At 46.4% G+C, this 25,798-nt stretch overlaps 1 protein-coding gene across 2 annotated transcripts in view; it reads left to right on the forward strand.

The window, feature by feature from the left end:
- Positions 1-9,207: 9,207 nt before the first annotated feature.
- The window catches only part of LOC115327423 (ATPase family protein 2 homolog), a 28,532-nt gene continuing 11,941 nt past the window's right edge, over positions 9,208-25,798 (forward strand). The window contains exons 1-10 of one of the 2 annotated variants that reach the window (XM_042289913.1): positions 9,213-9,560; positions 12,901-13,233; positions 14,250-14,479; positions 15,305-15,596; positions 16,038-16,167; positions 17,985-18,041; positions 18,296-18,416; positions 18,891-19,025; positions 19,122-20,039; positions 25,449-25,566. In XM_042289913.1, coding sequence (XP_042145847.1) covers positions 9,377-9,560; positions 12,901-13,233; positions 14,250-14,479; positions 15,305-15,596; positions 16,038-16,167; positions 17,985-18,041; positions 18,296-18,416; positions 18,891-19,025; positions 19,122-20,039; positions 25,449-25,566 — 2,518 coding nt within the window. In that variant the 5' untranslated portion in view covers positions 9,213-9,376. Of the gene's footprint in view, positions 9,561-12,900; positions 13,234-14,249; positions 14,480-15,304; positions 15,597-16,037; positions 16,168-17,984; positions 18,042-18,295; positions 18,417-18,890; positions 19,026-19,121; positions 20,040-25,448; positions 25,567-25,798 lie in introns of both variants that reach the window. The other variant, XM_040502061.2, reaches the window with a different exon arrangement.

Consider the following 25,798-nt stretch of genomic DNA (forward strand, 5'->3'; position numbering starts at 1 on the left):
CCTCAAAAGTGTATTCGTAATTCATAGTTATTCTTGAGGCCTTTTCTGTAGGCAGCTAAATCCATGCAGTTTCAGCTTGTAGGTTTTAAACAGTGTGTCGAACCGAAAAAAATACGGGTTCGGTTACGGTTCAGGTTCAGGTAAATTTATTTTGTTCCGGTTCAGTTCCGGTTCGATGAATTCGATCCGCGAACCGGTTTGCGAACCGGTTCGGAAATTATAAATGACAAATTGCAACATCAAAATAAGTTACAAATAAAACATCTGAAATCAGCACATACGAAACGGGATACATCGTAGTGTAAGGCTCAGGGATTTCTACCAGGAATGGTTTCTTTATGTGCACTCAAAGGTTACCTCACCGACGTTTACGCATTCGGACTTCATCTAGTTGGGCCCGACGCAGTAGCTGTAAAATCTGCGACCTCCTTACAAACCCACTACAAGTAGAACTCGCTAACTATCCCGCCACCTTGGCGTGTAAGCAATTGAAGGAACAGTGGAGAGAAAATACAGCTTTCTTTATTTGAACTAGCCTTCGGTAACTCAAATTAGACCCTTAAAGAAGTTTTCATTATACAAGATACGGAATATGAAAAACACTTCACCGAACGCAAGGCCAGAAGGACGTAATAGGATAAATATTAAAATAGAAGAGTTCGCTGTTTCACGAATATGTTAGCTTCTAAGTGCCTATACGAAACCGGATGCATCGTGGTGCTGGCTTTCGTCAGCGGCCGCCACTCGCACAAAACTTACTACACCGCACACTATATTACCTGGACGTCTAAAGGATGCAGCGTTTGTCAAGATTAATGGATTCAGCATTTATATTCCCAAGAGTGAGTGGAGAAGAAAAATATGTAAGCGAGTTGTGTGTCAGTTGACGGCACTTAAAAAACAAATGGCATTGATAGCACATTCCTTGTCAACAGCGCGTGGCCGAACCGTTTTGACATGAGCCGGTAACCGTTGTTTTTTTTCCGGTTCAGTTCCGGTTCATCGCGATAACAATATAAAGGTTCGGGTTCGGGTTCAGTTCCGGAAAAAATACCGGTTCGGTTCCGGTTTTCGGTTCGATTCGGTTCCGGTTCGACACCCTGGTTTTAAGGCCAGTGAAAGGATTCGTTATAAGGCATCGACTAAACCAGTATAATAATAATAATAATAATAATTATACTCTTTCTTTAAAGTTCTCGAAAACAACCACTACGGTCTTTAGATTGGTGCACTTCCACAAAAACGCCATAAGAAACAAAAATATGCAGGATCCTGCTGAACACCCACTGATATAAATACTTGTACAACATACAAAAATATAAATTAGTAAAGGTTGAATTAGTCAACAGGCGGTGGAACTTGGGAGTTTGATGCACAGATGTCGAGATCCGGAGCGGTGATACTGTTATAGGGAGTATTCACTGGCGGCCATAGCTGTGTGCGCGAATGCTGAGCGCGTGCTGATAGCGAGCTTCCACAGTTCTTTTGCAACGTGCATTCCGCACCATCAAGAGTACCGGTCTTAGCAGCCTATTGATGTGAGCTCGTTCTGAGCATGCGCTCTAAACAGCACCCACAATAATGGCGTCTAGTAAATACTCTCTATAGAGCGACTGGATCCAAGAAAGGGATGAAATCTCGCAGGGTGAGTGACTATCAAAAGATTAAGGGCGGACACTACCCAGAAAAAACGATTTCTGCTAAAAACGTTGGTTGTGAAAAATGTCATTTACATCCACCAACATCTAGAGAGTACTCCCAGAAAGCTTCATAAGTTTACACTGCATAGTTAATTTTTTATGAATTATTCTCGGTTAATTAATTAATTTATTCCCCCTTTTGGCATAAATTTTACTTGAGGAAAACTGTTGTTTTGTTAGCACATAACTTGGATTCACTTTTATGAGTTTTTCTGGGGTGAAATTTGAAGGGGAAGATAACTATGAGCTTGTATTTTTTTATTTTTGTAATTTTTCATGCTCAAGAACTAAAATTTTGGACAAAGGATAGACATCTAAAAAAACAGTACAGTCGACTCTCATTAATTCAAACTCTCTTCATTCAAACTTGCGGATAATTCAAACTAACATGCAGGTCCCATCCTAAGCGTCCCTATGGGAGGAAACTCCCGGTAATTCAAACAAATTTTCGGTCCCCCTTGAGTTCGAATTAACGAGATTCGACTGTATTTGTGTGTATGTGGCTTTTATGTCATGAAAGGTGGTACTATAATGTAGAAATATAGCTCCATAGCTATCTGCTGTCAACTTTCCTAAATCAATATAACTCATAAAAACAACACATTTATAAGTAATTTATTTCAAAAAGATTTGCTATTTTTTTTGTACTTCACCCAGGTTAACAAAATTTGGCAGAAATTTTCTCAACGCCAACAGAAACAAGCCCTGTAGGCTGTAAATGTCATTTAAATCGGACAAGTGGTTCAAACATTCACTTAAATGCCTGGTAGAGCAAAAATTGACATGAAAATTAACTTTACAGAGGACGTGAGCCAAGTTGATAGCGCTATTTGCAACTTTACCTAGAAAAGCTTGTGTCACAAGCCTCTCTTCTCTTGGACAAAAGTGAAAGAGAATATTTTTCTAGCAGATATTCATTGTCATAAGTATGCCATTATAAGTACCTGTCATAAACTATATATTTTTTTGTTCTTTTCTGAACAAGCTCGACATTTACGGCTTATTTTGATAGTGAATTACATATTACAGATGCAAATTCAAGTCTGAACCTTTTACTAAGAGAGTTGAAAATATAAATCAAGCTAAATGGGTTCCTAAAATTAAAAGACAAGCACGAAACTCCCAATAATAGGTGCACGATTTTTTAATGTTGAAGCATTATCTAGTATATACACGCGCCAAGTGAAAGAATTTCCCTCGAAGCCATCTTAAGAAGTGTGCTTTGGATACTGGCAGCATCCATTTTGTGTACACAAGCAAGACTAGTGAACTCAAATGCAAAATTGCTCCATTCCCCCTGCCCCCCCCCCCCTCATTTGGTTAACGCTGCAAATTGTCCACCACTGAAAATATCAATTTGGTCGAATGCAAGCACATGCAGCACCAACTGTGGTGCACGTTTGGCGCTAACCAGTGCGACTAAAATGCCAGAAAGTGCAAATATTGTGTTTGGATCTTTGTGCTAAATTGCGGTGAACATGACATAAAAAAAAACCTGCACAGGATACACGACATGGAAATGGGCTACGTCTCTGCATTGCAGGTCTGCAAGCCTATTCGTCAAAGGTACTAACGACTCCAACTCTTCTTTGTCGGAATTAATTGGTTGCGAGCATTGTTCTTCTTCCTCGATGACGCAATTCTCTGCTTAAAACAGCGGTTCAGCTTCTGTGTCCGGAACGTGTCTCCGGCTGGTGTTTAGTGTCCTATAAACCCTTCCTGAAATTGTGAAATGATGCATAGTTGGTCTCATCGCTTCCGGCATGAAGCCTGTGATTGGTTCTGAGTTCGCGCCCAGCACTGACGCAGTATTCGTGTGGAATGCGTTTCGATCCAAGTACACTCTGAATGCTGACGAAGTGCTCGTGCCCAATGCATACTCATGCTGCATGACAGCTACTAATGACGGTCTCCCAAAATTTATGCATCATTTGGAAATTTCTAAAGGGTCTATTCCGCCCTTTCAGCACGCTTTGGATAGACCTCAAAGCATGCTGCCTTGAGCTCTACTCACTATCCTTCAATCAGAGCTCAGCGTTCTGATCATAACACAACCGTTGCAAAAGAAGCAGATGAACTTGCACTCTGCATAGTCGGAAGGTACACTGCAGAACTTTTATTTGTAAAATCCCGAAAACGTAACTTCAGGAGGAGATCTCCGTCCGAGGTATTCTGCTATGAACAAGTCTGGGTTGGGTCGTGTGTCCGGCTCCTCAGTAAAGTTGTATAGGAAAGGGCCATTGAACGAATGATGGAATGATGGAACTGTGCGTCTGTGCAACCGAAGCAGCACCCTGTTGACCATCCTCCCAAACAGCAAACACGTCTGCAGCTGGCAATACATAAGGTTGGTGTCGCAAGGGATGCGGGGCGGCTCTAAAACTTCTAAAAGTTCTTGCAGGTCTCAATCGTTTACGATGACTCTCGTAATCTGCTCGTCAGACACGCCAAGCAGGACTTCCTCGATGCTTGCAGGGTTCGGGTCGTCCGCTGATTGCGGTTTTCTTTAGACATACTTCGAGGACTGGCTCGCTCGTGGAAGCAATTGCAGGAAAACCTTGTTCAGCAGCAACGGATGGAGCTGGTCAGCGAACACGCCTGTTGCAGCCAGTAGCTGACGACCGCAAGCGTGAGGTGTAGGGGCTCCAGATACTTTAGTGTGCAGGTTTCGAATTCAAAGATGCAGTCGGAACAGCCTATGCCTGGTTGGCAATTTGAGCTCTGCACTTTTGTGCCACATTTGACGTGGTTCTGTGAGGATCTATGAGGATCTAGGCAGCGCCGCGTAGATCCACTAGTGATGATGTTTTGGGGGGGAGAGGTGCAGGTCTTGTATTCTGGGTGGTATTCACCTGGGATTTTGCATTCGAACATTGCTGTTTTTCACTGAAAAGGCACTAACAGCTATCGCTGTAAAAAGACTAATTTCGTACAGCGGCATTCGCTTTGCCACGCGCAAAGCGAATGCCGCTGTACGAAATTAGTCCTTTTACAGCGTCGGAGCAGTCTCTTAAGCCATGCGCAAAGCGGACTTGCCGCTGGGCTAAGCTTATGTGGAGTACAAGTTTGTCTGCTGCTTGTGCAGAGGTTTGATGTCAGGATGCCGAGCTCTGATTGGCTCCGATTAAAGAATAGTGGGTAGTCCTCAAAGCAAGCTGCCTTGAGGTCTGCCCACTATCCTTCAATCAAGGCTCGGCGTTCTGGCGTCACCCCAGCCCTTGCAAAAGAAGCAGATGAACTTGCTTTCTGCATTTGTTGTCCACTTCATAAATTTGCTTCACAAAGACTAGAAATCATTTTTTATGCGGCATTATTAATGTAAATCATCCCAGTATCACCAGTGCTAAGAGCTGTGCACAATAAAAATCTGAAAACTATGAAATAAAAAAATGATGCACTTTTAGAAAAGAATGGACCTTTTCCAAGAAGCGTTCTGCGCACGCGCGAGCGCCCGATGCCAAGCGGCGGAAGTCGGCACGAAAAATCGAGGAAATTCGGAAGGAGGCTGTGGATCAGCGAGTAGAACAGGTAATTGCAGCATATATATAATTCTGTTACACAAGAAAAAAAGAAATTGGATGGAAAGAAAAACACGACGTTTGGGTGGATGCCACGGATGGGGGCCCCTTTTTGAAGTCGCGTCGGGCACGCGCCACAACTCGGAGAGCGAAGAAGCTGGTAGCGCAGCTCCCATTATCGATTGGTAGCGCAGGTTGGTCACTTCCTCGATTTTTAGTTCGTGCATCCACCGCCTGGTGCTGTCGGTATGCGGAAAAGGTCCATTACGTAGCAAAAATTTTAGAGCCCTTCCACTTCACGTGAAGGAGGACCAATGAAGCTATTACTTTTACGACATCTAGGATGATGCCTAGAGGACGATGTCTAGGATGACCTCAAAGACGACTTCTAGGACGATCCTAGAGGATGACGCCTAGGACGACCTTGAGGACGACGTCTACGAGGACCTCGAGGACGATGCCTAGAGGATGGTCTCTCCGGCAACCTCGAGGACAATGCCTAGAGATGATAACAAGGGCTTAGGACCTATAGTAATGCCAAGGAAGGCTGACTCACGCTGGTTGCCCCTCTTTTTATTTTTATTCATTCATACTTGCCACGACCAATGGGGAGTTTTCTGTCAATCCGCGGACGCATTTTTTTTCCACATCCTAAAGCAAAACAGCTTTGCTGTAAAAAAAAAACAAAAAAAAACTTGCAAATTAGAATTACGATTAGCAGCAAAATGATTTATTGTCCAAATTATTTTTATTAATTTTTATTTGGAGGATTCAGAGGGTATGCACCCAGCGCTACTGGCGCTACCTCTCGGCCAGACGCGACCATTTAATGCTGACGTGACGCGGCGTTTTAGCGTCCGATCATGCACCTTTCACGGGCGTAAACTAGCGTCTATCAGCTTCTCTCGGCGCCTGCTAATGGTTCACGTGCACTTAAGGCTCTGTTATACTCCGACGTAACGCGTGCGCGCGCGCGAGCGCGTCACAGCGACGTCACGTCGGCGAAAACCCGACGCTCTATACTCCGGCGTCGTGGCGTAACCGACGCGACCGGCGGCGTTCGACGCAGCCTGACCGCCTCGACGCCAAAATGGAGCATGCGGTATTCCGCGCCGGACGCGCCGGCGACGCCGGACCAAGATGCATCACGCGCTGGCTCCCGGCAGGCGTCGCGCGGGAAGTGCGGCGAATGCGAGCAATAGCAGACGACAGGAGCACCACTCCGTGTGGCATCATGTTTGAAGAATCGGACTCGGTCGGTCGAGAAGCTCATCGAGGGAACTCGTCCTCACCCGTGTGTCTACGACACGAGGAAGCTTGAGTACCGTAGACCCTACGCTTGTCAAAGATGTACCGTATGTACATTGGCCGCCTACGCTTGCGGCGCAGGTGGTGCACCAACAGTGCAAGCGCGAGTTTTCGTCGAGCAAGGTACGTCCACGCCATCGCTCGAACTTGGCGCTCAAGAAGCGCGAGCATTCTCGTCTGCTATTCGAAACGAAAAGGCACCGGAAGTGGCGCACTCTCGCAGGAAACGTGCCCTCGTAGTCAGATTCTGCGCATGCGCCACGCCGGCGGCCCACCGACGCACAGCCGCGGGAGTCGCCAGGGCCGCCGGAGTATAAAGGCGCATTCACACAGCGGAAAGACGCGCGTCGTGGGGGGGAATTTTTTGCTTATTTTTGTATTGAAAAAAGTCGCGCGCCGAGGAGGACGACGCAGGGAGACGACGCCTCGGAACCCAATTTCTCCCTCGACGCGCGCGCTTGAGCCAATCAGCGAGCTTCCGGACGTGACGTGTTCCCTTTTCCGGTTGGGACTAGTTTTCGCTGTTTTTTTTATTTTCGACTCACAATGAAGGCGAAAAGGCAGAGAGCTCGGGGGATTCGTGCGCTCGCCAAACGTGGCTGGAAGTATTCCAGCGTGGAAAGAAGCAAGCCGATTGGAACATCTGACTGTGAGCAGTGTTTTATGTGCGTGTACGACGCTGTGAAGCTACTCTTCATCGTTTGCGCGAAGCTGCCGCGAAAGCTGCCACCGAAGTTCGCGGTGTGTTCCGACCTCCGACTGTGCGGGAGCGATCACTCCCAATGTGTTGTGTAATTTTGTGTACACCCATCACTACGGAATACAACAGCCCTCCATCGAAAACACTCTCGCACAGGCTGCGTGCAGTGTTAAAGGTACGGACGCGAAGGCTCTGGGACGCGCCGGCGTAGCACCGTGCTTTGTTTGCACAAAAACGCGGCAAAAGAGCACCTGAAGCTGCCCGTTCGAGTCCGTGCCTTTCGCCAATGCTGCAAATAACCGGAGTGTAAACGTATATATAATCATCACCGTTGTCCATTTAGTGAAGACGGTTGTCTCCCACCGCATATGCAATCGCGAAGGCAAGGCAACAACAAACGTGCGAAGCAGACGAATAAACAATTCCGTGTTCTCTCGACAAAAGTGAGATTCCCCGAGACGACGCCGCCGTTTGGGTGAACCTGGCTATGTTCCAAATCTTACCCGAGTAACCTGCCTCCTACGTCAGCGGGTAATACCACGTGACATCGCGAGTAAACGATCCGCGACTCGATTTTGGAACGGCCGGGTTAATTACCTGGATACTATGCGGATTGGCTTTGTCTTGGGCTACGACAAAAAGAAACCACAGCAGCGATGGCAGAAAATAGCAGACGATCTTTTTGATCATCAGGAAAGCACTCGAAGAGACGATAATAATTATGACGACGCGGTGTTTTTTGAGGCGGATTCACCAGCTCCTTTTACTCACCTTCTTTTTGAGCTGTATATTGAAATAAAAATTACCTACTCCTTACAGTTAGACATTAAAAAAGTGTTTTATTAGTCTGCGCGATTGCCCTAAACGCATATATTCCACGCATTGTAATTTGCATTGATCATGTTTTGCAGAAATTGATTCCACACGGTGTAGTGGTGCAGCGCGAGGGTGCTTTCTCAAGAATGATATAAAACTTTGACGCGAATATGATTACGATAAAATCTTTGAAGCCTTCACTGCTTTGCGAGCGTTATCCTCTCACTACACACACTCTAAAGAAAACAAAAAAATACTACCTTATCATTTACTGCGTTCAAATATTTTCAGCCTTGAACGTGAGAATACGACATTCTCTCCAACGCCGAGGACGAGAATGCGGAGAAGCTCCTGTTTACGCTCGCACTCTGATAATAACAAGTATACCTTCCCGGGGAAGGTGCACGGTCTGGATGTAATGCAGTCAATTCGTGCGTTGAAAACAGCAAATCGCAATAACCACACATGCTGCACCTCATTCTTTGTCATTTCGAACGTCAGCCACCAAAACCAACCGAGCAAGCGAGCTTTGACGGCTGTCGGCGCAGAAAGCAGACGACGAACAGATCACGTGACGTATTTACTCGCTTTGATCCGACGTTACCCCCCGATCGAGGAGGGTAGCGTGAGTAATTACTCCGGAGTAAACAACCCGCTTCTGGAACGGGAGTTTTGACGTCATCGAGTGAGCTCGAGTAAGTTTTGGAACGCCACGGTACGAAATCTTTACTCCGGAGTCGGATCGAGTAAATTTTGGAACACAGCCCCTGTGTGACTGCTTCGTATTTTACGACGCCGGCGTCGACGTCGACCGCAACGCGCGTTTTTTGCTCAGTGTGAATGCGCCTTTAAGAGGTCGAATTTTTGACGCGCGCGGCGTGACTGACGTGACGTCGCCGACTTCGGCCACCGTTCTCTTGCGCGCGCGTTACGTCGGAGTATAACAGAGCCTTAACAGAGTCTGAAAGTACGCAACGCTACTCGCAGTGGAAACGCGACCTAAACATATCTGATGGTTCTCGCCAGTGGCGCTGTTCAAAACTTGAGAGATACAGACAAGAGAAGAATGGTAGCGCCACCTGTCGCACGCTCCGCTCCTGGCGTCAGAGCCGTATATGTAGCTCTGCCTGACGTCAGAGCCGTATATGCCTGGCGTGCGTCCCTCCATTCATGACAAGCGACCCGTCTTGATCACAACAAAAACACGTGCGTTGATCGACCCTCCCGCTGCATGTGGTTGTGTGTGGCCTTATTGAGTTCTTTAACTCCGGCGACGCTGCTTTATCCAACGATACGTTCTTCTGCGTCTCATGGTTACACTTGAATAGAACGGTATGCCTCCCAAAGGGAAGTCTTCCAAGGCAGACTGGCAGCAGTGCACGTCATGTGGCGTCATCCTGGCTACGAAAGACGTTACACTTCACGAACACTGTTGCTCAAAGTTGAGCGGTGATGATGATCCAAAGCACGATTTTATAAGAGACTGCGTTCTACACGGCACACTGCAAGCACTACCCGGTGAGGGGCGACTCTTTAGATATACGTGACGAAAGAGAAGTTGTATCTAGTATATGCTTCCGACTTTTGTATTTTGACGGGGCTTGCAGATTTACTTTAACAATCTGCAAGTTTCCTCGCACATTGATTTGTTGGCAGTTACAGTACTATAGTCTGTTACAGGTTGATAAACGCGGGAAAAGCCCTGCCACAAAGCTCTGCTTGCCATGATTGCTGGCTTCATCCTCTCCAGCGTTCTCTCTGCAAAAGTGGAAAGAGTGGAGGGCTTTCTGGGAGGAGCTTGTCATGCTTTTCTTAACCGGCAAGAGGCTGAAATCTATAGGGTGACCCAAGTCACCAGGCTCGATCTAAAATATACTTTAAAAATCGACGCCTGCACGTAGCAATCTGAACTTTTCGTCAAAGGTGTATTTCACAGGTCGGTTTTTCTTTTAAAATTACAAAGCGTAGCTCTTCTGTAAAAAAAAAAAAAAAAAAAAAAAAAAATAGGGCCAAGAAACTTGCCAGGGTCTGCGGCGAGCGGCGACGCAGACAACCAAGTCGAGTAGGGGTGTGTTTGGCGTTTGTATTGATAGATGGCGTCGGGAGCAGCATTGGAAGGTGTAGCCAACATTATTAGATTTGCTCAGTTACGGAACTGCTCATAGACGCTGCTTGTACGAGCAGTACCCCCTCACTCACCATGACTCGCCTCCCATTGCTCGACGCGCCAGGCGGCTGCTATGGTTACAGCAGTGTATTCAATGAAATACATACATTCCGAAGCACAGCGTCTAGATGGATTCAAGGTCTGCTCTATAGACGCTTTGCACACGCGCCAGATTGAGCCGCCATAGCTGACCTTCTCCTGTTTTACCGAGATGCCGAGCCACCGAAGCGGGCGTTTATGAGCCTCCAAAGAGGTCTATGATGGGGAAAAGGACGCAGTAGCACCTAAAGTCGCAATAACCTGTTCTGCTGTGGCAATGATGACGTGAAGCGAACGGAATAAGAGGAAACAAAAACTGAAGGTCGCTTATGGCGGCGCCCATGCACAGCTGCTGCAAAGCGTCTATAGACCACACTGTTATGAAACGAAAATCTAGATGGCGCTTCAAACGACGGGAGGCAGACTGAAGTGAGTGAAGGGGGGTACCCCCTTCTGCAGGAGTTCCACAACTGAGGTAATCTAGTAACGTTGGGTGTGGCCAACCAGCGAAAGAAAGCAGACGACACGCAGACGAAATCTGTTGGCAGCAAAAGTGCCCTCGTTATGCAGATGCGTTTTAGTTTTGCTTTTATTGTCCACATTTATTTTTTAACCAAAGGTACATTTCAAAAAGATTATGTTCATTTTAATAAACCACGGTGGTCGCAAGCTGTGGCGATAAGGAGGTAGCACCATCTATCAGTGCGAATGCCAAACACACCCCACTACTCGACTTGGTCGTCTGCGTCGCCGCCCGTCATAGACCCCGGCAAGTTTCTTGGCCCTATTTTTACAGAAAGAGAGCTACGCTTTGTAATTTTACAAGAAAAAACCGGTCGACCTAGCTGTGAAATACACCTTCGACAAGAAGTTTAGATTGCTACTTGCAAGCGTCAATTTTCACGGTCCATTTTAGATCGAGACTGGTGACTTGGGTCACCCTATTTAATTTTTGAGTTCTTAACTCATTAAAGTCATGATATGTGAATCAATGTTATGCAGGACATGTCTGTTTTTACAACAAAGCGGGGACATTTTTATCCCCTTTTGCTGGAGCAAGACATGTAAAAAGTCTCGAATGGGTTTAAAAGCCTCTCGGGGCGCATTCATTGCTAGGCTCGTTCGATTTACATGCACCTCCTGCACCGGTGCAGAAACGTGTAGGACAGTGTACTTCCAGTCGTATGTCAATGCGGAGAGCAAGTTCGTCTGCTTCTTCTGCAGGGGTTTGGTGGCATCAGAACAGCGAGCTCTGATTGAAGGATAGAGGGTGTTATCTGAAAGCAAGCTGCCTTGAGGTCTACCCACTATACTTCAATCGTAGCCAATCAGAGCTCGGAGTTCCGACGTCACCACTACACCTGCAAAAGAAGCAGACAAACTTTCACTCCGCATACACATACCAGAAGTACACTGCCCTACAGTTTTCTGCACCAGTGCAGGAGGTGCAAGTAAATCGAACGAACCTGCTGTGATATGTGTTTCGTGCGAGCCTTTTCTGATTGGCTGCAGCTGCGAGCGTGCGCTGGCTGGACTGTGATCTAGCACGTGTACGTGAACTGTGATTGCTGAAATGTCGAAAGATTTGCTCCCCCGAGCCAGTCGGAGCGTCGAAGGGAGCCACATGACAACGCACCCTTTGAAGTGCTCTCCTCCTATGGAGGGCTTTTCAACTCTCAACTTTATTGTTTCTGTCCAGTGGAGAAGGGGAAGGAGGAAAATAAAAGCAGGCAATTAACTTGACATGGTTCTTCTCCCTACTAGAATCAGAGAAAAATAGTATACATGGTAATGAATTTTACAACATCAACATACAACCATAAATAAACCGGCTTAGACAAAGCATAATATAAACCAGTGGTTCTCAAATGGGGGTCCGCAAAGGAATTCTTGAGGTCCGCGGAGCCCTGCCTCATCAGTCAAGACTGGCAATAAAAGTCGTCTTTTCTGAAATTGGGAAGAAACATTTCAATTTTCGGGTGAGTTTTTTGTTTTGTGTGTCAGTGAGAGGAGTCTGCTTCACACTAACCCTTAGTTATATCCATTTCTTAAATCCTTCTCATAATCACCCTATACCTTTCCCTTTCCTCACCACGAAGGGGTCCTCCATCATCTCCGCCGGTCCACAAGGGGTCTGCAACACATCAATGATTGAGAACCACTGATATAAACCATAAAAAATATTCCTCTATCTGAAGATGATCCTATTAAAAAAAACAAAGTTAAACACAAGAGAAAGAGAGATATAATACCTTTTCTCTTGAAACTTATAAAATCTATTCCACATCTCATCACACTATTTAATACATCCGGCAGCGAAAACTGCAACATCTAGAAGCCATTGCATGCTCTTGATCGAGGCGTCCGAATGTCAACACAACGGCTGGATTGTGCAGGTACCCTTCGTTTCATATTGGCGATGGATAAAGCAACAAGTTGATTTTGGCTTATAGACATCTGATCCATAAAAGTTTATAATTAAAATGTTCTGTAATTTGCACCATACCAAGATTTTTTTAAAAATGGTAGCATGCGAGTATTAAATTCCATGCTTTCCTTCGTCGCTGATTGGCTCCTGGGGGCCGTACCTTTCACCTTTTGACAAGTTATGCTGAAAAAGTCACACACATTTTATTTCTTTTTCCTTTGTAGCGGACGATACGGCTGGCTTGTCCAATTCGACGAAATCCCAGCTCCTCTACCTAAATCCCTCATGCATGAGGATGTGCGACATCGGCATAAAAGATGTGGTGGAGCTCTGTGAAGACGGAGAAAGGCACTTGCTTGTGGCATGGCCTTCTCGGAATATTGGCCTCACCGGAGTCTCCATCCACAGGCAGCCTAAACCGAGCGTGCCGAGAAAAGTGACTGTGGCAAAGCACTCTGACTGCATCGTTGGAGCAAGCTCCGTAACATTGATGCCGGATGAGAAGTTGCAGCAAGTTTCCGTACTCGAGCTGCAGAGATGCATTCTTCAACAAAATTGTAAGCAGCACCACCGTGTGCTTTTTCGGCTCAACTACTATCTCTATGCAGTCTGCTAGATTGTCACTTGAAAGCAAGCGTTTTTTTTTTTACTTCAAATGTTAGATCAAGTTTTAGCGTAGCAAAAATGTTGACAGCTAATTTAGTATGTTACATAGGAGGAGTCTGGATTAACATTAAAACGATTTAGAACCATTTGTGTTAGCTTTTTTATTTATTATGTCAGTTTGCCATAATAGCTGACCTTTTAGTTTCGTCTTAATGAGTTATTCGCTGAACAAAAAGTTTCGTCTTAACGAGTTATTTGTTGAACGAAACATACCGGCAAATTAGTCTGAATGCCCTCATAACCCTGCTACATGGAGAGATTAAATAACTGGCAGGACGTCTTGTCTGAACTGGATCATTGATGCAGGGAGATCTGAACCCACCCAGTTACGCATAACTATGAGCCAAACACACTGTAGTATGTGGAGTATTGTTTACAAGTTCTATGCGGAGCACAAGTTTGTCTGCTTCATTTGCAGGGGTTGTGGCGACGGCAGAACGCCGAGCTCCTGTTGGCTTTGATTGAAGGATAGTAGGTAGACATCAAGGCAGCTTGCCTTAAGGTCTACATTCTATCCTTCAATCAGGGCCAATCAGAGCTCAGCATTCTGACGTCACCACTACCCCTGCAAAAGAAGCAGATGAACTTGCACTCTGCATAGGCACTGCTACACTGCATCAATGCCAAGACCAGGACACATTCATTGGCACTCAGTCCAGAAAAGGGGGGGGGGGGGGGGGGGGGGGGGGGAGTCCTCGAGATGAAAAGTTCTAAGATGGCCTGGCCTTGTGGTTGTCCTGTGCTTGTCCTCTGTGTTTTATTCTTTCAATTTTATGTATGTAAGATGGCCGACTGCATTTTAATTGGTGGGTGTTACAGGGACGCAAGCAACTGCTTTACCTTTTACACAGTGTTGTTGGCACAGAAGAATGAGACACCAACTGCTTGTGTCTCAATTCTTACCCAGTGGGTGTCTTCGTGAGGACCGGATCGAAACTGCAGTGCCGTGTCTACGGTCACGACCTGCGGTTTACCGTGCTGTCCGCAAAAGGCGAAGGAGGACTTTCGTCGGGTGACCTGCTTCGCTCGTCGTCGGTTGATGGTGATGATCTCGAAGAGAAGCTACAGCACCTCACCGTTAGCGAAGGACACAGTAGCCCCAGTGCTTCAAAAACTCCAAGGCCGTCGTCCGCTCAAGTGAGGCGTCTTGAATCCTAGCATATTTTAGGGCTCAGGTGGGTTTTAATGCTGCATATTACGAAGCACATGGGGGAAGCATTGTTTTGTCCGGTGGCGACCTTCTTTGGCCAACCAGCCGTGTTGACGGTAAAGACACGTTGCAGCTAGTTCTGTCTGTCGCACCAAATGTAAGGAGGCACTCTTTTAAACATTACAAAATCAGTCGTGATCGTATGTGATGTCCATGTTATTTTTGTGCTCGAGATATGAATAGACCATTTTAAAAAATGTGGGCTATCTGTACTCCGTTCAACTCTGAGCTGAGACTGCGGTGGAAGCTACGTCCTCGTTGGACCAGTCGTACGTCTCTCTTTCGCCACGTCGTCACTCTCCCGCCCATACCCGCACGCAGAGAGCCAGGTCAGGTGACGAAAAGGAGGCGGCTGATTGGTCCGCCAGGCAAGTAGCTCACACTGCAGTCTCAGCTTAATAGTGAATAAGGTAGCTGCTGCAGCCGTTATCCGAGTTTGCCATAGTTTGGGCATAGTTTGGGACACGAGAGCTGCAACAGCATACGGCGTGAACTCGGCTCAGCTTGTATCAGAAACGATTGCTGCATTAGCGTTCGATGAGTACTTGGTTCCAATCACACGCTCTGTGCCCGGATGGATGGATGAATGAATGGATGGATGACTGGCTGTACCCTTTGGAACGGGCATTAGCTTTTGCCACCTAGCCTAAGCAAACGTATGATTCCTCTCATGCCCGAGAAACAGCGAGCACCAATGTTGCTTGATGGGGTTTTGAAAAGGGCCCATTTGGTTTATTTAATTTATTTCCCAGGTTCATTCAACACCGCCACAGAGGATGCCACTAACCCCGAGCAGGCAAGGCCCGGCTGCATTCAATACTCCAAAGGCACCTGAAGGGAGGGCGGGGTCTCGCATTTCGTTGGCGGTTTTTCACCGCATCACGATCGGCACGGAAGTCACCGTCATGGAGGAGGGCAGCGTGGGGCCGGAGGTGTCCCATAGGGCGGGGTACGACCAGATCGGAGGGCTGGACAGGGAGATCCAGCAGCTGCGAGAGCTGGTCGAGGTGCCTGCCAGGCACCCTGCCACCTTCTCACGTTTCGGTGAGTTTGCTTATGTTTGAATTTTGGCAGCAATGCGGTGCCGTGTAACGTGGACGTTCCCCCAGAAGCTGCCAGTTTTAGAGAACAAATATATAGCTATAGTTTGTTTCTCTTTATGTGTGAACGAAGCCCAAGCTACAGCAGAAGAAGGAAAGGTCACTTGTGTAATATATGCTAGTGTAAACCCTTTTTGTGAAAGTATCCGATTTAGCGTGTCAACAGTCTGCATCTGTCGTAACGTGCAATTCGATTCTCAAGCCTATGGATGCATGGATGGATGCTAACGATTGTGCTTTTTATGATGGGCGGTAGCTTGTGCTACCTAGCCTAGAAAACAAAAGTATGATTTTTCCTTCCCGTCAATTTCTTTCTCTCTGTCTTGTCTTTTTTTAACTCAGTCATGATGTACCAGTGTTGCTAGCACACTGTTTTTCTTAACAGGCCTGAAGCCTCCCAGGGGAGCACTACTGTTTGGGCCGCCTGGCACGGGAAAGACCTTGCTTGCACGGGCGGTTGCAGCCGAATCGGGAGCAAGTCTTGTGGTGCTTGATGGGCCGCAGGTCTTCAGCAAGTAAGAATACACTGCAAATTTTTCCCTTCACTTTGTGTCTTGTTGTACAAGACCCCCTTCTTAATAGCATGTCTGCTAACATTGACTATTGTCAAAATTGCCTCAAAGGTGGCAGCACTAAGGGGGCTGATCTAAATTCCCTTGATGTGTCTGTGCTTGTCTTACAAGTAGCGACAAATGCGCCACTGCAGAATGTATGTGCCTTGTGCAGCCCTTTGATCCAAATGATGGCACAGAACCGAGGTGAGCGGCCCTTGGAAGCAAATGGCGGCAGAACGCTCACTCGTGGCATGCGACTTTTGTGTTCACACAGTGATGGTTGTTGGTACTTGTAAGAAATGTGAAGCGAGAGTTTGATTGAGGGGTTTTAAACAGATCAACATTGCCCTTTAAAACAAGAGTTCCTTTTTATTTTCCTTTTAGTTTGGGGTAGAAACACACCAGTTGGGGAGATTACAAACCTTCTTCAGTGAAAGGTGCCAAGCTTCCTCAGTTTTCACTGCACAAGTTTGGCAGCTTGTGCAGTGAAAGCTCACACTACACTGTAGATTTTAATATCAGGAGCTAACTTCCGGGACGTTGTAGCAATACAAGTTTGAGCAATCACGAATACACAGTGCACGTTACTGACCTGTGCTCTGCTGACTAATAGACTCTCTACGGTAGTGACATAAGATGACATTTCCAACTACACTGCCTTTCTGCTGCCGAAACACTGACACAGCAAGCTTGCATTTTTGCAAGTGGGTGATGACAGCCTAAAGGGGCCCTGCAAGCACTTTTTTACTAATTTTTAATTTGCACCAAACCTGAGCGCACTGACCGTAGTAACTTAATGTAACTTTTCTTTTCTCGAATTTCGCTTTATTTTAAAAGTTATAGGCAAATTAAAATTACAAAAACAAGCAAAAAATATCCTCCCTCATGACGTCCTTGGTTGCTTGAGTGACCGTGAACTAGAGGAGGGATAGTGAGTTCAACGAGCGCTCACAGCTGCCGCGCTGCCGTGTCGACGGCGCGAGAGGGCGCCACTAAAGCGTGTTCTGGATAGGCTGTATGCAGCGGGCAGCCAGAGCGGCTCTCATTGCGTTTGCTGCGCGATTAAACACTAATTCGGCATGACACTTCATTGGCCTTAAACGACAGCAAACAGGGGGTAAAGATAAGTTCAGGATGGGAGTCCCTTCGCACTGCCGTACCGCGAAATAGCCAAAATGCAAGACAAAGCTACTCGCGGAAGGCCTTCGGAACGCTCGGAGCCGGTCGGATCCTCCAGTCCGTAAACGACTGCAGCGCCGCCGCGTCCATCCGGGACCTTTCCGTGTCGGCGCCTGATCCCACTACTCTTTTCTAGTATGCGCCGCCTTATCCACCGCTTGGTGGCGGGTATGTTGACGGGTCATTTCTTGTTTCCGTACTTTATAAACTGCATTTGTTTCTTTTCTGATCTAAAATACTGAACAAAAACTACTTTTATAAATAATTGAAACGGTTCGCGCCACTTATGTTTTGTATTTCGACTAAAAAGAAGCTTTTAGCCGCTCTGACCAGTAGTAAGCCCAGGACCAAAGACGTCACATTTCGCGCGTTTTCGGTACCGCGGGTCGCCCCCGTCGGTGGAGGAGGTTTTCGTGTCGTCCGGTTAAAATATGACGCACTGATATTTAGTTACTCTCTCCGTGCCCGCTGGCTTGCCTGAACCCCAAGAGACGTGGAAACCGCAAAAAAAGGTAGACGCTTAAATATGATTGCAGGGCCCCTTTAAGCATAATGCGTGGCGAAGTTTGTGACATCTCGCACGGCATTTTTCGGCACAGGTACTATGGGGAAACGGAAGCTGCTCTGAGAAACGTCTTCAAGGACGCAGTCGAGAGGTAAGCTACTCCTCTCTGGGTTGCACTCGGGCCAGAAGTTACACCAGGGCCAGAAGTTGCACTAAGGCCAGAAGTTGCACTAAAGCCAGAAGTTGCTCTTAGGCTAAAAGTTACATTTGGACTAAAAGTTGTACTCGGATCAGAAGTTGCACTAGGGCTAGAAGTTACACTTGGGCTAAATAAATGTTGCACTAGGGCCACAAGTTGCGAGCAGTAGATGCAGACATGTGAGCATTGCACTGTTGTTCTGTCAGGGCACCAAGCGTCCTCTTTGTGGACGAGATCGACGCCCTGTGTCCCAAGCGTGAAGCCGGCACATCCAGCCAGGAAGCTAGGGCGGTGTCGACCTTGGTGGCATTGCTGGACAATTTGCCGGTGAGCACCACCCATTTTTCTTTATGGAGATAACCTCAAGTCTCTTTGAGCCGTATTTGCAGAAATGCATATGATGGATTCTGGTGTTGCTTTCTTCTATTACAGCAACGTGCGCTATTGGTGAGGTTTTGCAGCATACCCTGAGGTGTATTTGCGTGTCAGGAGCTAACGTGGCCCCTAATCCAGCGCAAAATTTTGTCCACAAAATTAGCAGAGAATTGCAGTAATGACGTTGCGCAGTGACATCGCAGTGTCATTTCCGCCTCCTCCCTTCCCTTTGTTTTGCTAAGTTTAGTGGGTCAGAAGTCTTCTATGTTGAAACACGATAGGGTTTACCGTGTGCAGCAAAGTGTGTGGCGCCTCAACTATCGCCGCAGTTCATTTCACAGGACGCTGCAAAGGAACCACCATTACCTACTTTTTCGAGCTACACGTATTCATCTAAAGTGTCTGGTTTTGTTTTCCCTAAACCAGTCAATGCAAGAGAAGTGGGTGCTAGTTCTGGGCGCCACTAACCGACCCAACAACGTGGATCCGTCGCTGCGCCAGCCTGGCCGCCTCGACAGGGAACTCGAGATTGGAGTGCCCACGGCGTCGGGACGACTTCAGGTGAGCTGGGTGCAAGAGTAGGCCACGTTAATAAGTGGTGGGCATGGTACGCTTTGCGGCAGCATGTCTAACCCGCTCGTCTTCGCCTGTTTACAGGTCCTGCTTTTTGGCGCGGGGAAAAGCCACGAGCCTTCGGTGATTCCTTCGCCGATCATTTTTTCCGCGTCCGACACGGGCATAGTGTCTTTTGCCCCGTCATCGTCATGCTACATCCGCCACGGCGAGACATCGATCGCCGATGACACGTCTTTCGACCACGTTACAAGGCTGCACCAATCATCTTCAAGAACTGCCACGCCCCTGGGTGTCTTAAAAGACTGGAACGGACTTCACTGTGCTAGTGGTGGGCACGTTACGCTTTGCAGCAGCATGTCTAACCCGCTCGTCTTCGCCTGTTTACAGGTCCTGCTTTTTGGCGCGGGGAAAAGCCACGAGCCTTCGGTGATTCCTTCGCCGATCATTTTTTCCGCGTCCGACACGGGCATAGTGTCTTTTGCCCCGTCATCGTCATGCTACATCCGCCACGGCGAGACATCGATCGCCGATGACACGTCTTTCGACCACGTTACAAGGCTGCACCAATCATCTTCAAGAACTGCCACGCCCCTGGGTGTCTTAAAAGACTGGAACGGACTTCACTGTGCTAGTGGTGGGCACGGTACGCTTTGCGGCAGCATGTCTAACCCGCTCGTCTTCGCCTGTTTACAGGTCCTGCTTTTTGGCGCGGGGAAAAGCCACGAGCCTTCGGTGATTCCTTTGCCGATCATTTTTTCCGCGTCCGACACGGGCATAGTGTCTTTTGCCCCGTCATCGTCATGCTACATCCGCCACGGCGAGACATCGATCGCCGATGACACGTCTTTCGACCACGTTACAAGGCTGCACCAATCATCTTCAAGAACTGCCACGCCCCTGGGTGTCTTAAAAGACTGGAACGGACTTCACTGTGCTAGTGGTGGGCACGGTACGCTTTGCGGCAGCATGTCTAACCCGCTCGTCTTCGCCTGTTTACAGGTAAGCAATAGGACCAGTAGCATGCGGAGCAACTGCTTGTGCCTAGTTGTCGTGCCGTGCCCCCACAAAGTGCTTTCTGTGGTAGCAGAGTGTCTAGACGTGATAAGGCAACTTCTTCTTCTATGCGGTGATGTTGAGCTCAATCCTGGGCCAACCTACACGCTGGAGGAAAAGGTGTCGATGATACTTGATGGCCAAAAGGATCAGACGAGAACGTTAAACGATATAAAACGAGATCAGCGATCTCTACAGAAATCAGTGAATGAAAATACCGAAAATTTTAAAAGCCTAGATGTTAGAATGATAAGGTTGGAATCGGCAATTCACAAGGCAACTGAACTGGAAGCAGTGGTCCGAGACCTGACAAAAACTGTCCAACTACTAGTGCGTAAGGTAGATGACCTCGAAAACCGCTCCAGACGCAACAACCTCATCATATTTGGATTAAACGAAGCAGAAAACGAAACGGCTTTGGAACTAACGCAGACCGTCCAGGCTAATGTTTTTCAAAGAGTTAACGTAAATCCCGAAAGTATCGAACGCATTCACCGTCTTGGTAAAAAGCGGCGAAGCCCACGGCCTACAATAGTACGTTTTTACAACTACCGAGAAAAAATGGAAATTTTACGCAACTGTAATAGGCTTAAGGGCACAAATATTTCTGTAAGTGAGGATTTTTCTAGGCAAGTTCAAAGTTTAAGAAAATGCCTTTGGGACTCCGCAAGAGATGAAAGAAACCGAGGCGCTAAAGTCCGGTTAGTTTATGACAAGATAGCCGTAGACGGTAGCTTGTTTTACTGGGATTTGACATCCGGTTCTCGCCGTCCATATGGGAGCAGCGATATTCTTGAAGGGGAACTGAGTCACAGAGAGGGCCCTGAAAATCAGTCGTGTTCCTGATTTACTCACCGTAATTAATCTAAACGCGCGAAGCGTATTAAACAAGAGAGCCGAGTTGGAAGCCATACTTTTGGAACATGAACCTGACGCGGTTATAATAACAGAAACGTGGTTGAGCACTCAAGTTGAAGATACGGATTTTGTACCACCGAATTATGTTTGCTTTCGTAAAGATCGGGAGTCTCGTGGAGGTGGTGTTGCAGTTGTTATCAAGGAGGAGCTAGAGAGTGAGGTGATGCCTAATTTAGATGGTATTGAATCATTGTTTTGCAAGATCGTAATAAATAAGTGTCCAATCATGATCGGAGCTGTTTACCGTCCTCCTCTGACGAACGAAACCTATTTTACGAGTATAAATGATTATCTATGTGAACATGTCCGAAGTAAAAATAGCAGAATTGTTCTGGCTGGGGATTTTAATCTGCCCAACATTGATTGGTTGAACATGTGTGCAACACATGGGGAAGTTTCCACGTCGCAAGCTTTGATCAATTTAGTATTTTCTCATGATTTGACACAAATTGTCCAACAAAGTACTAGAACGCAAGGTTCTGTTAGTTCTTTGCTTGACTTGGTCTTTTTAAGTAAACGATTGTCGCAGTCGCGATACTCGTGCGAAGTTTTGGACGGTATCTCCGACCACGACATGGTCCTCGTGACGTGTCCCTTAGGAAAGCGTGAAAAAGTACCGCCTGAAACTGTTTCCTTTCCGGATTTCTCTAAGGCAGATGATGAAAGTATATGTGACTTTTTTAATCTACATTATGATAGCTTTAGGCAATTCTCCGCATTAAACGCGACATCTGTAGACGAGATCTGGGCAAGATTTAAAACTATGGTTCACACTGCCATCAACAATTTTATTCCCCTCAGAGTCAAAAAAATCTCCAAGCAAAACCCGTGGATAACAAAAAATATTATTCGCATGAAGCATAGGCTAAAAAGAAAAAGGCGGAATCTAAAAAAATGCGAGACACCTCAAAAGCGAGAGGAAGTACAGGGCCTTTCGGATACTTTTAAATCGGAGGTTCGCAATGCTAAATGTTTTTATATGGAAAATTCACTCACAAACTTTCTAAAAAATTCCCCAGAAAAGTTTTGGCGACATTTATCTCCGGTTAAGGAAACTGTTCCAGGTATTGTCAAGAACGGTTCTATTATAACAGACAAGTGGCAAGTTGCTTCATCATTCAACCATTACTTTCAGTCAGTTTTCACAAGAGACGATGGCATCCTTCCCAATTTCTACGTGCCTTGTGGCATTCCTGCTATAACTGACGTGACAGTGAACCAGCAAGGTCTGTTCAATTTGTTATTAAACCTTGATGCTAAAAAATCATCCGGGCCTGACGAAATACCTAATATATTTCTAAAAAGATATGCAGAATGGTGCTCCCATTACCTGGTAATAATTTTTAAACTAACACTTGACAAAGGAACAATTCCCCGAGATTGGAAATGTGGCAAGATAATTCCGGTCCATAAGAAGGGTGATAAAACTATCTTGAGTAATTATCGACCGATTTCCCTAACGAGCACGTGCTGTAAAACTTTAGAACATATCTTATCGAAACATTTGATCACTTTTATTGAGAGTAACAAACTTATGGGCTCTAATCAGTATGGATTCAGACGGGGGTGTTCTACAACTACGCAGCTAATCGAAATTTTTCATGATTTGAGCATAACCGCAGATAAAGGGGGGCAGACAGATATTATATTTTTAGATTTCGCTAAAGCTTTTGACCGCGTATCGCACCCGAAATTGTTGTACAAGCTTAGTCACGTTCTTAAGAATGATCAGATAGTCGATTGGTTGAACTCATATTTATCAGGACGGGAACAGTATGTGTATTTTAAAAAGGAGAGAACAGAATCATTACAAGTAATATCCGGCGTCCCGCAGGGTTCGGTACTTGGACCGCTTCTTTTTATATTATTTATCAGCGACATGGGAAAGGACTTTGACTCCACGGTAACTTTAAAGCACTTTGCGGATGACACTGTGATTTACTCCAATATCAGTTCCAATGAAGACCAACTAAATTTGGACAAGCACTTGCGTAAGATAATGAAATGGTGCGCTGACTGGCAGATGGAACTGAATATAAGTGAGACGGTCTACATGAATGTAACGCGCAAAAAACAACACTTACAGTTTAACTACAGTATTAATGGTCTTCCGCTTGTTAAAGTTAACGAATATAAATACCTTGGAGTGCACTTAAGAAGTGACTTAAGCTGGAACTCCCATATTGACTATGTATGTAAGAAAGCCTTTCAAAAACTATGGATGCTTAAAACAAAGTTAGAGTTCGCTAGTTCCGATGTCAAATTAATTGCCTTTAAGTGTCTAATTTTGCCAACTCTGGAATACGCTAGTCCGGTTTGGGAGCCATTCACAAATCAAAATATTTATAAATTGGAAAGAATTCAAGATAAGGCTGCTAGATTTATCTTTAATTGCTACCGGTCGACTGAGTCGGTCACAAAACTCAAGGAGCAAGCAGGCCTGCCTAGCATAAAGACCAGATTAGAAACGAATAGAATGAAACTTTTTTTTCAGATATTTCATGGTCATTCGATGTTAGATACCCAAAAATACGTCGTGATGTCTCCTCCGGTGTACCACAGAATAAAACATGGCTTAAATATCCAATCCTATCAATACTCTACGGATCATTTTAAGTACTCCTTTTTTGTTCGATGTATTGATTTCTGGAATAAGCTGCCTGAATGTATAGTCAACTCTCAAAGTGTGTCAACTTTTGTGAAGGAAATTGAAATGTTTCTTTCTTCCCATGTCACCAAGGGATGTGACTGAATTATTGAATTCTTTGTGTGTCCTTGGTATGTTTTTGAAAATATGTACCACTCCTGCCTTGGCCTCACGGCTGGCAGAATGAATAAATAAATAAATAAATAAAAATAAACCTAATTTAATGTTTCTCACTTAAGGCTTTTCTCTGAGACTTTTCTGTCTCAAGGTACACCTCTTGATTCAGAGCCATTCTGGGCATTGAAGCAATGAAGCAATTCAGGGAGTGTTTGGCAGGTAGCTAGGCATGACTAGATGCCTCAGGCCTTCTACAGAAATGCTTAAACTGGAATAGCACTTTACTTAGAAGGCAGGGAGGGCTGAGGAAATTTGGGGTGTCGTGGAACCCCTGAGGGTACTCTCGAGAACTGCCGTGTTCAACCCCAGTGGGTGTCTGGTGTCTGGTGTCTGGTGTAGGTGATAAGTTTAGTTAGTGTGGTACGACTGCTCGCCTGGGGTCAGGCATGTAGCCAGGATTTTGTTTTGGGGAGGGGGGAGGGGGGGAAAGGGAAGGCTTACCCATGACAAAATGCTCTATGAGGCAGAGGGGAGAGAGAAGGCCCCAGCCAAATGGGAGATTTGGGGCCTCCCCCCCCTGGATACACGCCTGCCTGGGGTCTTCACGTGCATCGCACGGTAGCGGTAGCGATACACGACCGCATGTCAGTACTGATTGCTCCCTCTAATTTGCATTATTAATGCGAAAGCATTTATCTTCTCGTGGAACGAGCTGATGTCATCAGTTGGAAGCGCAAAAAGATAGTTTCCGCGCGCCTTCCGTTCCATTGGCTGGCGCGCGTCGACGGAGCTTCCAACCCGAAGCGCTCGCGCACTAGTACGTAGCAGACGACAAAGGGAACGGACGAGCGGCTTGCATGCTTTCGCATTCACAACTCATAAGAAATACTTAGGTGTACCTCGAGCTTTTGTTTACAAGGTCTGTCTTTCGCACTGCTTTTATTGTGTCGGTGTCGGGTCTGACAAGGATTTCTTGGCTATCAGTCTAGAGCAGGGGTGGCCAAGCTGCGGCTCTTCGCGTGTTAAAGTGCGGCTCGCAGCTCCCTTCCTTACATTCGCCTCCCTCCCGGTCAGAGGAGTACTCCCCCAAAAAGAGAAAGAGAACGAGTTTTAAATCGAAAGACAGGTTGCAGTCTGGTAGTCTTGTGCTACCTTACGTACAGTTGTACTGCTTTTGACTCAGATAGATTGAAAGCAGTTCGAGTTTCGTTTATTCCTCTGGACAAAAACTTTTGCCCCCCCCCCCCTCCCCCTCGGCTCTTGGAAGTTTCGTGGTTTTGTTCATGGCTCTTAGGCCGGGTCAGCATGGCCACCCCTGGTCTAGAGAGACACCTGGGTGCTCCTCGGGATCTATGAGTTTGAGAACCTCTGTTCTAAAAGTTTCAGGGCTTGATGACTGAGTTTAGCTGACTGAGCTGTTCTTGCAACAGAGAGGAAAAGTTTGGTATTCGGGATAATTTTACGCAGCGGCGCAAATGAGACACCCTAAAGGGACACTGATGAGGCATCTATGCACGTTCTAAGACGGGGTGTTTTTTAATCCATCGTGTATCTCAAAAGCACGGAGTATTTCGTTTCTCCGAATGTTTGCAGCATTGTCATAAATTCGCCGTGTGATGTACTCCTGTTTATGCTCTTCCTGGAATGTGAGCCAGATTAATTGATTCACGTAGATCCTCCGCAAGATCCTTGGCAACGTGAGGCACTCACTGAGCGATGAGGACATTGTAGAGACGGCGGATGCGGCTCACGGCCTCACGGGAGCCGACTTGGCAGCCATGTGCGCCGAGGGTGAGTGTTTTGACAGTCATCTAGCACAGCGCTTTTGAACTCCATACCTTCTATGAAAAGCTAAATTGAATCAAATTTGATTTGTTTGATTTGCAGTGGGAGCGCTATGAATAACCTCAACCAAACATCATGATGAGGACAGCAGATAACTAACGCTTGCACACTCGCCGCTTCAGTATAGAATATTCTAAGTACTATATCCTGATGTCTCCAGATTATGTTACATGTTAAA

This window comes from Ixodes scapularis, unplaced genomic scaffold (genome assembly GCF_016920785.2).
Source record: "Ixodes scapularis isolate PalLabHiFi unplaced genomic scaffold, ASM1692078v2 PGA_scaffold13__105_contigs__length_92229423, whole genome shotgun sequence".
Taxonomy (NCBI): Eukaryota; Metazoa; Arthropoda; class Arachnida; order Ixodida; family Ixodidae; genus Ixodes; species Ixodes scapularis.